Below are 16,950 nucleotides of genomic sequence, written 5' to 3' on the forward strand. Positions count from 1 at the left end.
GGGGAGCCAAGATGGCAGAACAGCATGGAAGTTTTTTTGTGTGTCTTGCATCCATGAAATACAGCCAGACCAACACTACACCATCCTGCACACCTAGAAAAATGATCTGAGGATTAACACAACAATCTGCACAACCTAAACCACAAAATTCAGCAGGTACCTGGCACAGAGAGGTGAACTTGGGGAGAGAGAAGCCGTGGAGGGCAGGGAGCCGCTTTTGCACATGGAGAGAGGATGGAGGCGGGGGAGGAGAATATGGGAAAAGCACCCTCCAAAAGCAGCTAAAGAGAAAGTAGAAAAGTGGAAACAGCCACAGGGACTGAACTAAGGGAGAAAGGAGAAAGAAGAGGGTTTAAATTCCATTAAGACTATAACAGGGGGAGCGCGGAGTCTGAAACTCTGCAGCTGGATGCCTGGCGGTGCTCTGGTGGGAAGGGCGAGTCCCCAGGAGCAGAGTGGGGTCCGGGAGGTTCTCGGGCCACACAGGGAAAAGTGGTTCCACTGCTGGTAGAGACTGTGAGGCCACCTGGTCCCAGCAGACCCCAGAGAACAACCACATCGCTGGTGCTGGAACAAGGTCGTTATGGGTGAAGCCTGGTGCCAGATGTGTGTTGTGATTTTCCATAATCCCTGAAACGCTGCTGCTACACTATCTCGCAAACTTTTTCTAGGGAGGGCTGGCACCTGGCCACACTGTCTGGGCACCAGCAGCAGGCACGGTCCCGCAAGCATTCCTGGGTGTGGCCGGCGCCTGGCCATTTCTCGGTGAGACCCTCTGCAGAGGGAAGAAGCAGGTCAAAGCCGCAGTCCCTCAGAAGAAAGAGGACAAGAAAAACAGCCATATCTGAGACAAAACTCAAGAGAGGGGTGCTGCCTGGGGCTTGGTCACAGACTGAAAAAGCGGGATGGGGAGCGTGGAGGGAAGCTGAAGACAAAGTACAGGTGCACGATTGCTGATCTGGGAGAACAGAGTTCCAATACTAAAGAATGGGCAGCTGGCTGAGGCCATTTTCACCGCTCCCGCGCATGAGCATACGCACCTACAAGCGCCACCACAATCCACCCCAATAAACTAAGCAGCGCCATCTAGTGAAGAACAGAGCCATTACACTAAGCCCCGCCCAACTGGGCCAACCTCGCTCTTCAGGAACACAAGTCTCTCCACCTGCTTAGTTTACGAACTATAAAGTGCTTCATAGTTTGACTTCTAGATGAAAATGAATTGCAGTGGCATTTCAGTCTGTTACCAGTCCATCTATTCAATTTTCTTTCTTTTTCTTTTTTCTCTTTTTCCTTTCTTTTTCTTGAATACAGAAAGAGAAAAAAATCATTTTTATTTTCGATTTTTATTAAAAATATTTTTCTTTCATTTTTCTACTATATTTTTTACTTTTGTGTAAATTTTTTCAAATTCTATTTTACTTCCATCATTTCATTTTAGTCTACTTCAGTGTATTCATTTTTTCAAATTTTCAAACAATTTCCTTTTTCCCCCCTTTTTTCTCTAACCTATCAAGCCACTTTCAACACCCAGACCAAAACACACCTAGGAGCTAGCATCATTTATTTGATTTTGTGTGTGTGTGTTTAATTTTTTAATTTTAATATTTTTTAATTTTTTCTAACTCATTAATTCCTTTTCTCCCTTCAAAGTGACAAAATGAAGGAATTCACCCCAAAAGAAAGAGCAGGAAGAAACGACGGCCAAGGACTTAACCAACACAGATACAAACAAATGTCTGAACCAGAATTTAGAATCACGATAATAAGAATACTAGCTAGAGTCGAAAATAGATTAGAATCCCTTTCTGCGGAGAGAAAAGAAGTAAAAGCTAGTCAGGATGAAATAAAAAATGCTATAACTGAGCTGCAATCTTGAGTGGAGGCCACTGAGGCAAGGATGGATGAGACAGAACAGAGAAGTAGCAATACAGAGGACAAAATTATAGAGAATAATGAAGCAGAAAAAAAGAGGGAGATTAAAGCACGATTTAAGAATTAGAGAAATCAGTGACTCATTAAAAAGGAACAACATCAGAATCATAGGGATCCCAGAAGAGGAGGAGAGAGAAATAGGGGTTGAAGGGTTATGTGGATAAATCATAGTGGAAAACTTTCCTAACCCGGGGAAAGGCACACTCATCAAAATCCAGGAAGCACAGAGGACTCCCATTAGATTCAACAAAAGCCGACCATCAATCAACAAGGCATATCATAGTCAAATTCACAAAATACTCAAGCAAGGAAAGAACCATGAAAGCAGCAAGGGGAAAAAAGTCCTTAACCTACAACGGAAGACAGATCAGGTTTGCAGCAGACCTATCCACAGAAACTTGGCAGGCCAGAAAAGAGTGGCAGGATATATTCAATGTGCTGAATCAGAAAAATATGCAGCCAAGAATTATTTACCCAGCAAGGCTGTCATCAAAATAGAGGAGAGTGAAAAAGTTTCCCAGACAAACAAAAATTAAAGGAGTTTGTGACCACTAAACCAGCCATGCAGGAAATTTTAAGGGGGACTCTCTGAGGGAAGAAAAGATGAAAAAAAAAAAAAACAACAAATAAATAAAGACCAAAAGCAACAAAGACTAGAAAGGACCAGAGAACACCACCAGAAACTCCAACTCGACAAGCAACATAATGACAATAAATTCATATCTTCCAGTACTCACTCTAAACATCAATGGACTAAATGCTCCAATCAAAAGACATAGGCTAACAGAATGGATAAAAAAACAAGATCCATCTATATGCTGTTTACAAGAGACCCACTTTAGACCTAAAGACACCTTCAGCTTGAAAGTAAGGGGATGGAGAACCATCTATCATGCTAATGGTCACCAAAAGAATGCCAGAGTAGCCATACTTATATCAGACAACCTAGACTTTAAAATAAAGACTGTACCAAGAGATGCAGAAGGGCATTATATCATAATCAAGGGGTCTATCCACCAAGAAGACCTAACAATTGTAAACATTTATGTTCCAAATGTAGGATAGCCTAAATATATAAATGAATTAATCACAAACATAAAGAAACTCATTGATAGTAACACCATAATAGTAGGGGACTTCAACACCCCACTCACAGTAATGGACAGATCATCTAATCAAAAAATCAACAAGGAAACAATGGCTTTGAATGACACACTGGACCAGATGGACTTAACAGATATATTCAGAACATTTCATCCTAAAGCAGCAGAATATACATTCTTCTCCAGTGCCCATGGAACATTCTCCAGAATAGACCACATACTAGGAAACAAAACAGCCCTCAACAAGTACAAAAAGATCAAGATATTTTCAGACCACAGCGCTATGAAACTCGAAATCAACCATAAGAAAAAATTTGGAAAGGTAACAAATACTTGGAGACTAAAGAACATCCTATTAAAGAATGAATGGGCTAACCAAGAAGTTAAAGAGGAAATTAACAAGTTCATGGAAGCCAATGAAAATGATTATACCACAACCCAAAACCTCTGGGACGCAGGAAAGGCAGTCATAAGAGGAAAGTATATAGCAATCCAGGCATTCCTAAAGAAGGAAGAAAGATCTCAGGTACACAACCTAACCTTACGCCTTAAAGAAGTGGAAAAAGAACAGCAAATAAAACCCTAAACCAGCAGAAGACAGGAAATAATAAAGATTAGAGCAGAAATTAATACTATCAAAACCAAAAAACAAACAAATAGAACAAATCAATGAAACCAGAAACTGGGTCTTTGAAAGAATTAACAAAATTGATAAACCACTAGCCAGTTTGATCAAAAAGAAAAAGGAAAGGACCCAAATAAATAAAATCAAGAATGAAAGAAGAGAGATCACAACCAACACAGCAGAAATAAAAACAATAATAAGAGAATATTATGAACAATTATACGCCAATAAAATGGGCAATCTGGAAGAAATGGACAAATTCCTAGAAACATATACACTACCAAAACTGAAACAGAAAGAAATAGAAAATTTGAACAGACCCATAACCAGTAAAGAAATCGAATTAGTAATCAACAATCTCCCAAAAAGCAAGAGTTCAGCGTCAGATGGCTTTCCAGAGGAATTCTACCATTTAAGGAAGAGTTAACACCTATTCTCTTGAAACTGTTCCAAGAAATAGAAATGGAAGGAAAACTTCCAAATCTTTCTATGAAGCCAGCATTACTTTGATTCTAAAACCAGACAGAGACCCCACTAAAAAGGAGAACTACAGACCAATTTCCCTGATGAACATGGATACAAAAATCCTCAAGAAGATATTAGCCAACCGGATCCAACAATACATTAAAAAAATTATTCACAATGACCGACCAAGTGGGATTTATACCTGGGATGCAGGGCTGGTTCACTATCTGCAAAACAATCAACATGATTCATCACATCAATAAAAGAAAGGACAAGAACCACATGATCCTCTCAACTGATGCAGAGAAAGCATTTGACAAAATACAGCATCCTTTCTTGATATAAACCCTCAAGAAAGTAGCGAAAGAAGGATGATACTTCGAGATAGTAAAAGCCATATATGAAAAACCCAATGCTAATATCCTCCTCAATGGGGAAAAACTGAGAGCTTTCCCCCTAAGGTCAGGAAGAAGACAGGGATGTCCACTCTCGCCACTGTTATTCAACATAGTACTGGAAGTCTTAGCCTCTGCAATCAAACAACACAAAGAAATAAAAGGCATCCAAATCGACCAGGAGGAAGTCAAACTTTCACTCTTCACAGATGACATGATACTCTACGTGGAAAACCCAAAAGATTCCACCAAAAAACTTCTAGAATTGATTCATGAATTCAGCAAAGTTGCAGGATATAAAATCAATGCACAGAAATCGGTTGCATTCCTACACACCAATAATGAAGCAACAGAAAGAGTAATCAAGAAATCAATCCCATTTACAATTGAACCAAAACCCATAAAATACCTAGGAATAAATCTAACCAAAGAGGTGAAAAATCTACACACTGAAAACTATAGGAAGCTTATGAAAGAAACTGAAGAAGACACAAAAAAATGGAAAAAGATTCCCTGCTTCTGGATAGGAAGAACAAATATTGTTAAATGTCGATACTACCCAAAGCAATCTACATATTCAATGCAATCCCTATCAAAATGACACCAGCATTCTCCACAGAGCTAGAACAAACAATCCTAAAATTTGTATGGAACCAGAAAAGACCCCGAATAGCCAAAGCAATCTTGAAAAAGAAAACCAAAACAGGAGGCATCACCATCCCGGACTTCAAGCTATACTACAAAGCTGTAATCATCAAGACAGTATGGTACTGGCACAAAAACAGACACTCAGATCAATGGAACAGAATAGAGAACCCAGAAATGGACCCAGAAATGCATGGCCAACTAATCTTTGACAAAGCGGGAGAGAATATCCAATGCAATAAAGACAGTCTCTTCAGCAAGTGGTGCTGGGAAAACGGGACAACGACATGCAAAAAAATAAACCTGGGCCACTTTCTTACACCATACACAAAAATAAACTCAAAATGGATGAGAGACCTAAATGTAAGACAGGAAGCCTTCAAAATCTTCGAGGGGAAAGCAGGCAAAAACCTCTTTGATCTTGGCTGCAGCAACTTCTTACTCAACACGTCTCCGGAGGCAAGAGAAACAAAAGCAAAAATGAACTACTGGGACCTCATCAAAATAAAAAGCTTCCGGACAGTGAAGGAAACAATCAGCAAAACTAAAAGGCAACTGACAGAATGGGAGAAGATATTTGCAAACGACATATCAGATAAAGGGTTAGTATCCAAAATCTATAACTTATCACACTCAACACCCAAAAAACAAATAATCCAGTGAAGAAATGGGCAAAAGACATGAATAGACACTTCTCCAAAGCAGACATCCAGATGGCCAACTGACATATGAAAAAATGCTCAACATCACTCATCATCAGGGAAATACAAATGAAAACCACAATGAGATACCACCTCACGTATGTCAGAATGGCTAACATTAACAACTCAGGCAACAACAGATGTTGGCAAGGATGCAGAGAAAGAGGATGTCTTTTGCATTGTTGGTGGGAAGGCAACTTGGTGCAGCCACTCTGGAAAACAGTATAGAGGTTCCTCAAAAAATTAAAAATAGAACTACCCTATGACCCAGCAATTGCACTACTAGATATTTATCCAAGGGATACAGGTATGCTTTTCCAAAGGGACACATGCACCCCAATGTTTATATCAGCACTGTCAACAATAGCCAAAATATGTAAAGAGCCCAAATGTCCATAGGCAATCAAAAAGAATGAAATCTTGCCATTTGCAACTACATGGATGGAACTAAAAGGTATTATGTTAATTGAAATTAGTCAGAGAAAGACAAATATCATATGACTTCACTCATGAGGACTTTAATACACAGAACAGATGAACACAAGTGAAGGGAAGCAAATATAATATAAAAACAGGGAGGGGGACAAAACATAAGAGACTCTTAAATGTGGAGAACAAACAGAGGGTTACTGGAGGGGATGTGGGATGGGGGATGGGCTAAATGGGTAAGGAGCATTAAGGAATCTGCTCCTAAAGTCATTGTTAAACTATATGCTAACTAATTTGGACGTAAATTTAAAAAATAAAAATAAATAAATAAATAAATAAATGGTTAAAGTGATAAATTTTCTGTTGTGCGTATTCTACCACAATTTTTTAATGGTTAAAAAGAAAAAAAAGGCAAACAAATCAGACACACTTGAAGGCTAGATCTAGTCTACCAGCCTGTGGTCTCTGAGCAGTTTTTTAAGCTTCTATCTGGAGGTTCAGGGGCAATAAGGTGGGGGGGGGGTGTGTGTGGCCAGTCTGGTAACGTGTAACACTGGCAGGGCCTTGGGAGTGTGGAGGCCACTGCTCCAGGCACTTCACAAAAGGGGAGGGGAGCTATAGCATGTGGCCCGGGGCTATAGTTGCCAACATCAGGGAGGGTCATCCAGACCAGCTGTGGTCTCTCTCCTGTTGCCAGACCAAGACCAGTGGCCTCTGTGGCTTAGGTCCTCCTGAGCACCGAGGACCTGGGCCCGCGTGCTCCCCACAAGGAGCACGGTGGGCTCCTGGTAAATACAGCTATCGCCATCTGACACTTATCAGTGCATAAGCCTCAAAAGACTCCCGCCGCCCCCACAAGCCCAGGTCCAACAGTGATAATGGCAGCCCCATTTCCTGAGTCAGCTTTGCCAGCATGGTACAGGACTTCCTGAGATCATCACTTCGAATCCCCAATTCTGTGAGGTAGACACTATTATCATCCCCACTTTACAGGAAGAGAAATTGAGATTCCAAGAGATTAAGCCTTAGTTAAGGTGGCTTTTTATATGCCCTTTTGGTCCGAAGATTATGGCCACAGGGATATCAGGGTCACCAAGGATAATTTGGAGGTTGCCAAGGACTTGGTTTAAAGTGTTTTCAAGTCTGACCGAGAACTCTGACATGGTTCAGAGTGGGGTGGGGTGAGGTGAAAGCCTTAGTTAAGTAGCTTGCTCAAGGTCATCTGACCACTAAGTGGTGGACCTAGGATTAAACTTGGGTCTGAGTGACCACCCCCACTACAGGGCCCTCAAACTCAACTACTAGGCTACCCTGCCTTTCAGGAACAGCCACACCCAGAAGGCAAGTCTGGAAAAGGTTGGGAATAAGGCACCACGGCAGTGAGGCAGAGTGTCCCCCACTGATGGGCTTTTCTTCTTAGAGGAGGAGGAAGGTCAATCTGTGTCAAACCACAGTGAGGCAGACAGAAGACCAGAGCACACAGAAGTGACACCTCACGAGGCATTAGCACTTTACAGTTTATCACCCATTTTTCTGTCCAGTCTCACAACTGATCTGTCCAATAACCATGAAGCAACATTGATTAGTCCCAGTTTAGAGAATGGTAAACGAAGGCTCGGAGAGGAAGTCACTTCCTACCGCCGCACAGCCAGCGAGTGGCACAGCCAGGACTAGAACCCTGTTTGTGTGGTTCCAAATCCAAAACTCTTCCCAGTAAAGATGGCGGTGCTGGCAGCAACAACCACAATACTGGATCATCTCATCAGGTGCTTTTATGTCCACTTGACAGATGAGGAAACTGAGGTGCAGAGTGGTAATTAACCAGCCCAAGGTCCCACAGCTGAAACTGAGTAGTGTCCAAAGTCAGTATTTGAACCCGGCTCCCGGCCCATGTGGTTGAACGTAGCTCCACAGATTCGGACACTCCGAAGAGTAGCCCAGGGACCTGGAATTTCAGGTGCACCCCCTGAAGTTTTCAGAAAAGAGCTGGCAGTCAGAAGTTCAAGGATAAAGCCTGAGCAAAGACGGAGAACCATTCTGAATTCTCTCAATCATCCAGAGGGGCCGGGGATGGGAGAGGACAGGGGCTGGGGATATCTGCAGACCTGGGGGCACAAAGACCACAAAAAGGCCAAGATCCTTCACCTTCAACTTCCCCTCTAAAAAGTAAGCCAACTTTGCTAATGAAAGGGAAAAAATGTTTTTTTTTAATTCATTTAAAGTCACAAAAGGCCACACATGGTTATGATTTCATTTACATGAAATGTTCAGGAAAGGCAAGTCCACACAAACAGAAAGCAGATCTGCGGTTGCCAGGGGTTTGGGGGGGAGGGGGAAAGGAGGGTGACTAGGCTTTTTTAGGGTGATGAAAATGTTCTGACATTGGATGATGGTGATGGTGGTATCACCATCTCAATATACTTAATATATTTAAGTTGTGCACCTTAAAGGGGTGAATTGTATGGTATGTGAGTTATATTTCAGTAAACCTCTTTTAAAAAAAAAAAACTTATTTCAAAAATTAACTGCCTGGACAGTCTATCTTGGAGAAGGTCAAGGAAGGAAGAGCTGCGGATAAGCTCTTGCCACGGGCCAGGCGTGCCCTGTGGGGTGGGCCCTGGACGAGCCCCCAGTCCCACAGGGCTACCCAAGCTTTGGTTCTGCCCCTATATCTTGCTCCTCCTGCCACAGTCCCTTTGCACAGACTATTCCCTTAGCTCAGAACCCCCTTCCTCTGCTTTGTGCCAGACCTTGGCTCCAGCACCACTTTCTCAAGGAGGCTGTCCCTGACCTCCCCGCCAGGCCCTGATGTCCCTCACAAAGGCCTCTGGTACAAGCCCTCATGCCCTGTGTGTGTGCCCACCTGCAGAGCCCTTGTCGCTCTTCTAACTTCACATGGGTACATGTAACAAATGTCTGTCCTCCCTTAGACCATAGCCTCCACAGGCCAGAGCACACCTGCCCACCTGGACATCCCCAGTGGTTAGCCTGGTGCCCAGGGCACACCGCGCACTCAGCAAACAGCTGAGGGAGAGAGGCAGGCGGGCACCGAAGGAAGCAACAGTGACACAAAGCTAGTGTATCACCCTGCCTAGAAGAGCCCCTGAGAGTGAGGCAGACAGGCCCAGAGGCAGCAAACAACGGGGTCAGTGTATGAAGGAGACACAGGGCACTAGGGATGCCCCAAGGAGGCCCACCTAACCCAGCAAGGAACAAGTGGTCAGAACAGATAGTTCCGGAGAAGAGGATACATCCGTAAGCTGGGGGAAAAATCCTACATTAAAAAATGCATAGGGGCGCCTGGGTGGCTCAGTGGGTTAGGCATCTGACTCTTGATTTCAACTCAGGTCATGATCTCACGGTTCATGAGATCGAGCCCCGCATCAGGCTCCACGCTGACAGCATAGAGCCTACTCAGGATTCTCTCTCACTCTCTCTCTGCCCCTCCCCTGCTCCCTCTTTCTCCCTCCCTCTTTAAAAAATAAAAATTAAAAATGCATAAAAAGAATCTGCTGCTCCCTGGAACTGAGAACAAGTCACAGTATTCTGTGATGTCTCCCCAAGCAAAAGGTCCACATGGTGGGTAACCACAGAGTAAGAACTTGGCTCCAGGTGAAGGCGGGCCCATCAACAGAGAGTCCTGGGCCCACAGCTCAGGGCACAGATCCAAGGCAGAGATGATGTAGAGAGAGGGTGGGGGGACCTTGGGGAAGTGGGAAAGTTCAGACAGACACAAAAGACAGACAGTGGCCATGGGTGTGGGGAGCTGAACCTCTGGAAAGGGGCCTCGGGGTCCACGTGCAGGTGGGGAAGGAGGGCCCACGGTCAGTCCCACAGGGCATGCAGCCGAGGTCCCGAATGTCCTGACCAGCCGAGGAAGGAGACAGCACTCGCCAGCATAAACCTGAGGCCCTCCCTGGCTTCCAGAGTCTGAGTGCTTCTGCTCCCGCAGGCACTCACACCAGCCTCTCCTCTCCTACCAGTTTTCCCTGGGGTGACCACTGCAGTGACTTTTGTCCACTTGGACTGCCCAGTCCAAGGCACCGAATAAGATGGGGTGGACTCGGCACCGGCCTGAGGGCTGGGAGCGACCCCGTACCTCCCTGCTTCCCTCACATCTACACACACAGCCTGTCACTCCTGGAGAGGCACGTCCTGGCCCCCCGGAACCACGAGGAATGGGGCACAAGGATGAGCAGGATGGGAGACCCAGGCCTCTGACTCTTGCCACCTTGCCCCCTCATGCATTCCTGAGCCGAGAGAGGAGACCCTATCTGTCCATCACGTCCGCCGCCCGGTGGGTTGGTTCTGGGCGGCCCACGCAGTGTCCTCTGATCTGCTCCACGGGGGGGAGTGGCCTCTGCCCATCCCATCCTCCCCAGGTACCTGATTCTGCAGCTGGGTGGATGTGGCTTGCTGGTCACTGTCTCGGAGGGCCAGCCTCTCCTGTAGGGCTGCCAGCTCCTCCTGTAGCCGGGCTTTCTCCTCCTGCAGCTGGGACATGGCCTCCACCATCCTATGCACCATGGGGGCTGCACCTGGCGGCCCCGCCAGGCTCGAGCACCTCCCGCTGCCAAAGAGCCGCCCACCTATGAGCAAAGTAGTGGCCGATCAGAAAGGACAGCAGAGGACCCACCCTGGATGAGGAGAGGGGGCCCGTCACGGCAGGGCAGACCGTCAGGGATGGGGAGGGGATGCAAGCCAGCGGGGCGAGGGCTGGGGGCGGCAGCGGCGTGGGTTGGCCGGGGCAGGCCCTGGAGGAAGCCGCTTCAGCGGGCAGCTTCTGGGAGACAGAATTGCCTGGATAAGGACTGAGGCAAGAGACTTTCGCCCTAGACTCCCTTCAAAGTATGTGTTTGAGGTCTGATGGGCGATACCCTCCCTGTGGCCAGGCCGCAAGGAATCGCAGCTGAGAAAGACATGCCTTCTGGCAACAGCTGATTAAGAGTCCGGGGTTCTCTCCCCAGAAAACACTATTCTTGGGGGAAAACGTGATTTCTTTAAACCCCAAACCCCCTCTAGAGTACAGAAGAGAGGCAGAGGCTCCCCAGCCTGTGCCCTGACCTCTGCAGGGAGTGGTCACCTGCACACAGAGAAGGGGCAAGGGGAGGGTGTGCGTGTGCAAGGGGCAGCCAGACCAGGACGCACAGAGACAGACACAGCATGTGAGCAGGAACACAGCCAGGCCCGCTCTGGGGCCGACACCTGCGCTGAGCACAGGGACTGCACAGGCACGACAAAGTGATAAATACCAGCGGGAGAGGGTGGTACCTCAGCCTGAATCCTCCTCCTCCCACGGCCTTCCACTGTCCTGTCACCAGGAGCAGGAGAGAAACAGAGAGACTGACAGAAGGACAAAGACAGAATCAAGGGCCACGATGTGACAATAGGGCTTGGGATGCCTGTCATAGCTTGCCTGGAGGATACCAAGAACGCTCATGGTCTCTGCAGGTGGGGAGCAGGCAAGGAGCAGGGGGTGTGCAGGAGTGGGGTAGAGGAGAAGCTCCGAAGGCAGGAGATCTGCCTCTCCCCCTGGGCAGCCTGAACTGGGACCCAACCAAAGCCCCAGGAGGCAGAAAGAAGGGCCCAAGGTGCGACAAGTGGCACCTGCTGTCTCCAAGCCTCCAGTCTGAGGGCAGCCAGGCTTCGGGGCTCCCCCACACTACATCCCAGGAGCCAGAGCCCTATGGGGCAGGACTGGAGGGGCCCCAGACTCTGCACCTGAAGTCACACACCCTGCTGGCAGCTTCAACCCACCGGGAGGCAGCAAGTGCGCTCACTGAGACTTCAGAGAAGCCACAATAGAGTTTCCGGGCTGGGTGGGATGTCACAGCCCTGCTCCCAGGAGGGTAGACCCTGAGGGATCTCGGGCCCCACTCTCAAGAGGGCAAGTAAAGCACACACGGGCTGGCTTTTCCCTTCCTCACAATCCCTTGGAATAGCTTCGACTCGAGACCCTCTGGAGAGCTGGAGCAGGCTCAGTTACCGGTTGGCTAGTGGCCCTGGCAGTGTGGCCTGCATGTGACACAGCATGCATATCATACACAGTTGGCCAAGCTTCTGCTATCTGTTCTAGAGAGAGTGAGGTCAGGTGGATGCTTCCAGGCCCGCACACGGGGCTGCCATGAGCAGCATGTGACCAGCGTGGCCCTCAGCCCTTTGCAGACTGCCATGGTGTGGTGGGGAACACACCAGGGCTCTAGGTCCTGAGAGCTCGCTCTGCCACCTGGGAGATGGGGGTGTGGGGAGGGGGGGGCTTGGGGTCTTCCTTTGTGAAGTGGGGACAATGGTCCCAGCGAGGCAACCTTGGGAAAGGAGTCTGGGATCCATGAAGGATGCATAGAAGTGAGTGAGCGTCATCCCACAGACCATAGGGCTGGAACAAGACACAGAATAGTCCTTCTCGTCCAGGACACTCGGAAGGTTCTGAGATGCCCTTGGAGCCCACACGGGGGTTCATCCTGACCCCAGCAGAGGGGCACAGCCAGGGGAGCTGAAACAGGGCCTAGAGAGCACTTGCTAGGGGAGAAAAGACCTTGAAGAAGCTGAGGGAAGGCCAGAGGAGGGAGGGAGAGGTGAGGTCAAAGAGGCACTTGGGGGCCAGGGAGTGAATGAGACTTGGCCCTGAGAAGGCCACATGCCTCTCAGCGGGTCGGATGTCAGTGCAAGTTTTAAAAGACAGCATGCCTCAGAGACCCTGCCTGCTCACTGTGCCTTGGGCTCAGGAAGACAGAAGTCTGGCCCCAGCCCCACTGACAAGGCTCAGTCCACCCCCTTGACAGAAACTGGTCTCTCTCTTCTCCACGAACTGGGAGAGCCGATCTGACTGGCTGGACAGCTCACCCCTTCCCAAGTCCTGTCTGCCCACACCTCAGCCAGACCCCAACACCTGTCCCTGAATGCCAGACAGGCGACTGCAGCTCTGGGACAACCCCAGAGAAGGGAGTGGCTCCTTCCACCACACAGCAAGTTCAGAAACACAGATCGACCCCTGGTGACGGGAGGAAGAGAACAGGGGAAGGACCAGCTGCTTTTTCTCCACACAGTCTTGGCCTTCCTTCTGGGCTCCTGAGGATGCTTTTTCCCCAATTACTGAGCTCAGGTTTCCCTGAGCTGGAGAAGCCCCACAAAGGGGGTCCATAGAATCTTCCAGAACCAGTCATCCTGGTCAGAGAAGAATGGAGCCACCGGCTCCTCGACCCTGGCCTTGAGGGAGCAGAGCAAAGCCCTGTCCTACAGCCTCTGGGTCCCTGACGCATCCACAGATAAAGGGGATGGGGTCAGGCTTCTCTCCACAGGCCGTGGCGTCTTTGAGGCTGCCACCCTTGGCCTGCTTTTGACAAGCACTGGGGAAAAGACAAAAAGCAGGGAAACTCAACCCCAGCCCACACGGGCCAAAGCCTCTTATCACTGGTGGGGCCCTGCGGGCAGTGGGAGGAGGGTATCCCTGGAGTGGGATGGGCAGGCCGGGGTCTCTGAGTTCCACGTCAAGGTGGCCAGGAATTGGCTGGGCCACCTCCAGGTGAGGAGGACAGGGTGTGAGGACAGTCCAAATGCCACAGCAGCCTCCCTGCCAGTGCCAGCTTTAGCGAGGGCTATTCCAGGTTGGCGGGCAGACCTCCTTTACCTGTTTTCTCTACATTCATGGCGCCACCAGCTTCCTGGGCCTCCCGGTCCCGCCTGGGGCCCGGCGCCTGCCTCTTCAGGAGCGTCTCTTCTTTCGTCCCCTGACTCTTGTTCTCGCACCCCTTGTCCAGCAGGGCTTGCTGCCAAGACACAACCAGAATCCTCACGTGAAGGGGACTACAGGCGGGAGGGGACGCCCTTGAGCCTGCGGATGGTGTGCTCCTGGAGCTGGGAGCATCCCGGGCACAGGGACCCAGCCCTTGCTGTGTGAGTGGGTGAGGACAATGAGGCCCGGGGTCTGGAAGGAAATGTGCCCAGATGCCACGACAGGACAGTGGCAGTGCATTCCCTTGGCCCCCATTCGGCAGCCAGCTATCTGCACCGGCAAAGAAGGTTCTGGGGCACTTAGAAGTTCTCAGGTGAAGCTCACTGGGCTGTCCCTGCAGGCTCTGTGGGGCGGGAGTCACCAGTGCAGCAGCCTACTTGCTGCGGGCCCACAGCCCCACCACTCGCACACGGCAATCTCAGGGCAACACCCCCCGCGATGTCAGCTGCCCCCAGCTCGAGACTGCCAAGAGGGGGGCACACAAATCTGCACAAGCAGGGGAAGCCCATGCCCCCCATCTCCTGGTCAAGGAGAAACCGAGGCCAAGAAGGAGGAACAGACAGGTGGACAGGCAGGGAGAGAGAGAAGGGAGGGGCAGAAAGAGTCATCTGGAGACGATCACCTGCAGCTCACACAGAAAGACATCCAAAGCAAGCCGCAGAACCGCATGCAAAGTGCAATCTCATTTGAGGATAAGAGAAATAAAACAGGCCTTGAAAAAAATCTGGGGAACTGTATAAACAATGGTTGTCTCTGGCAGGTCAGGTGACGCAGCAACTAGGAGGAGAAACGTGCATCATTTAAACTTTTGGGAGAGTAAAAAGAAACTAAGAGAATGTGGGGGAAAAGGGCAAAGAGTCCTTACATTTCACTTTGAACCTATTTTTAGCCTTATAAGCATCTACAGTGTTCTGTTTTGTTTTTTTAATGTCAATAGAAATTATCTGGGAAGGGGCATTACAGACACATTTTTTTTTGGGGGGTTTTATTTATTTAAGTCATCTACACCCAACAGGGAGCTCGAACTCACAACTCCAAGATCAAGAATTGCACGCTCATGCGACTGAGAGCCAGCCGGGTGCCCCTACAGACACGTTTTTGGTGTCTTTGTGCCCACTGTATTGGAAACAAAAGACAAACGTTCTGTCTAAAAGAACGTTCTGAGTCCAGAGTCGGCAAGAGCTGGGTGTGAAACATGGCTGCGCCTCAGGTGAGCTGTGTGGCTCTGGGCAAGTTACTTACCTTCTCTGAAGCTTCATTTTCCCCATTCCTACAAGAGAAACAGTACTAGCCCCCTGATGCCACTGGTGTGAAGGGGAACTGCAGGAACTGTGCAAAGTACTCAAAGCCTCTGGCACACAGAAAGGGCTCGATATCAGGTAGCCACTAGCATTGTACTTTTTCTGCACTCTTCCTTTTTTTTTTTTTTAACTTTTGTAACCCCAAATCCAATAAACAGAATGGAAAAGAGGAAAAGAGCAACATCAGCAGCCTCGTTCACCGTCTCTGACTCCCTCTCTCTCGACCTCACCTTCTACTTGAGAAGGGAGGGTGGCGAGCACAGTCTCTCATATGTAGGAAAATTCCCCCCCCCCCCGACTTTATTTTGTCCCCACCCTTTGACCAACTGCCACACCATCACGAGCAGGCTTGTCAGCGGTGGCGGCAATGGCAGCAGCTGGAAGTTTCCAATTGCCGACCAGAGCAAAGGTCACGCTATTTCTGGCCTGGTGGCCAAGCCACAGGAAGGGCAGCCGGGACGCCAGGGGGGTTGGGGATTTCTGCAGCACCTTCAGAGGGAGCATCTCAGGTTTTAACTACTTGAGAGGCTGGGGCAGGGGGGAGGTTCACTAAGCCTACCTGCTCACCCCACAGTGCCCGGGTCCCTCCTTCAGCCCCACATCCCTATCCTCGAAGCAAACTATAAACACAATGAAGCTTCATGGGGGCCCAGAAGGACACCAACATGGAAACTGGTTGCTTACAGGAGCTCCTCACAGATTCTCAGCAGATCTGCTGACCCCAGGACTCAGCAGCAACCACAACCCAACACCCCATAATCAAAATTCAAGAACAGAGCCACCGCCCAACTCAAGGCAGCCGGTTTCTGACCACCTCCCGATTTAACTACCAATGGCTCAACTCAGAGGAAAAACAAATGGCTTCTCCAGTTTCTTTAACTGTTCCCACACCAGACCTGCTTTTCTTGCAGACCTTAACATAAAAGAAGGACTGTTTGGTTCGGGTGGCAGATGAACCACACAAGAAGGGCCAAGAAAAGCCTTGAATCCCAAGACTGCTCCTGAAGCCACATCAAGCTTTGGGCCACATTCAGATCAGGACTTGGGGCCACACGCCGCCCAGGCCCAGGACTTTCATCTGCATGAGGGAGGATATGCCCTCAAAGGGCACCTGGGTTTCCTCTCCCTCCTGCCCCCCATGTGCCCATGTCCCTTCAAAGTGAGCCCTCTTGTGTGCAATCTTTCTTGGGCAGGGAGCTTTGCAACCCGCCCAAGTGACTCTGGTCATTCATCCTCCATCACTGTGTCAATGGTCCTTGTCCAGTTTGCATTCATACACTTGTGATCACTTGATTATTTTGTGGCACACCTGCCAGGCTGTCAGGTCTATTTCTCCGCTAGGTTATGGGCCAGCACCTAGCGCAGAACCTGGCACAGAAGAGGCACTTCATAAATATCTGTATTCCTTTAAAAAGTGCAGTGCCTGTGCCGTCCTTAAATTATTCAAAGCCACAGTTGTGAGAATGCATCGATATTTAAGTAGCTCATTGCAACCAGAAATAATACAGAGCACCAGTTAGATAACCTATGGTAAACCCTGAAGTAGAATATTATGAAGCAGTTCAAAAGAATGGGGTAGTTCTCTGTATACTGACATGCATGAAGAAATCACCAGATTT

The 16,950-nt window shown here is 48.7% G+C and overlaps 1 protein-coding gene across 4 annotated transcripts in view; it reads right to left on the reverse strand.

Moving 5' to 3' along the window:
* Window positions 1–16,950, reverse strand: part of KIFC3 (kinesin family member C3) — a 43,018-nt gene that overhangs the window by 18,209 nt on the left and 7,859 nt on the right. For 3 of the 4 annotated variants that reach the window (XM_023245838.2, XM_011290143.4, XM_019819801.3), the window contains 2 exons: window positions 13,926–14,064; window positions 10,685–10,887 (listed from right to left, as the gene is read on the reverse strand). The exons of the other annotated variant lie outside the window; for it this stretch is intronic. In XM_023245838.2, the coding sequence (XP_023101606.2) occupies window positions 10,685–10,887; window positions 13,926–14,064 (342 nt within the window). The remainder of the gene's footprint in view (window positions 1–10,684; window positions 10,888–13,925; window positions 14,065–16,950) is intronic. 4 annotated transcript variants of the gene reach the window in all.

This window comes from Felis catus, chromosome E2 (assembly GCF_018350175.1).
Source record: "Felis catus isolate Fca126 chromosome E2, F.catus_Fca126_mat1.0, whole genome shotgun sequence".
NCBI lineage: Eukaryota > Metazoa > Chordata > Mammalia > Carnivora > Felidae > Felis > Felis catus.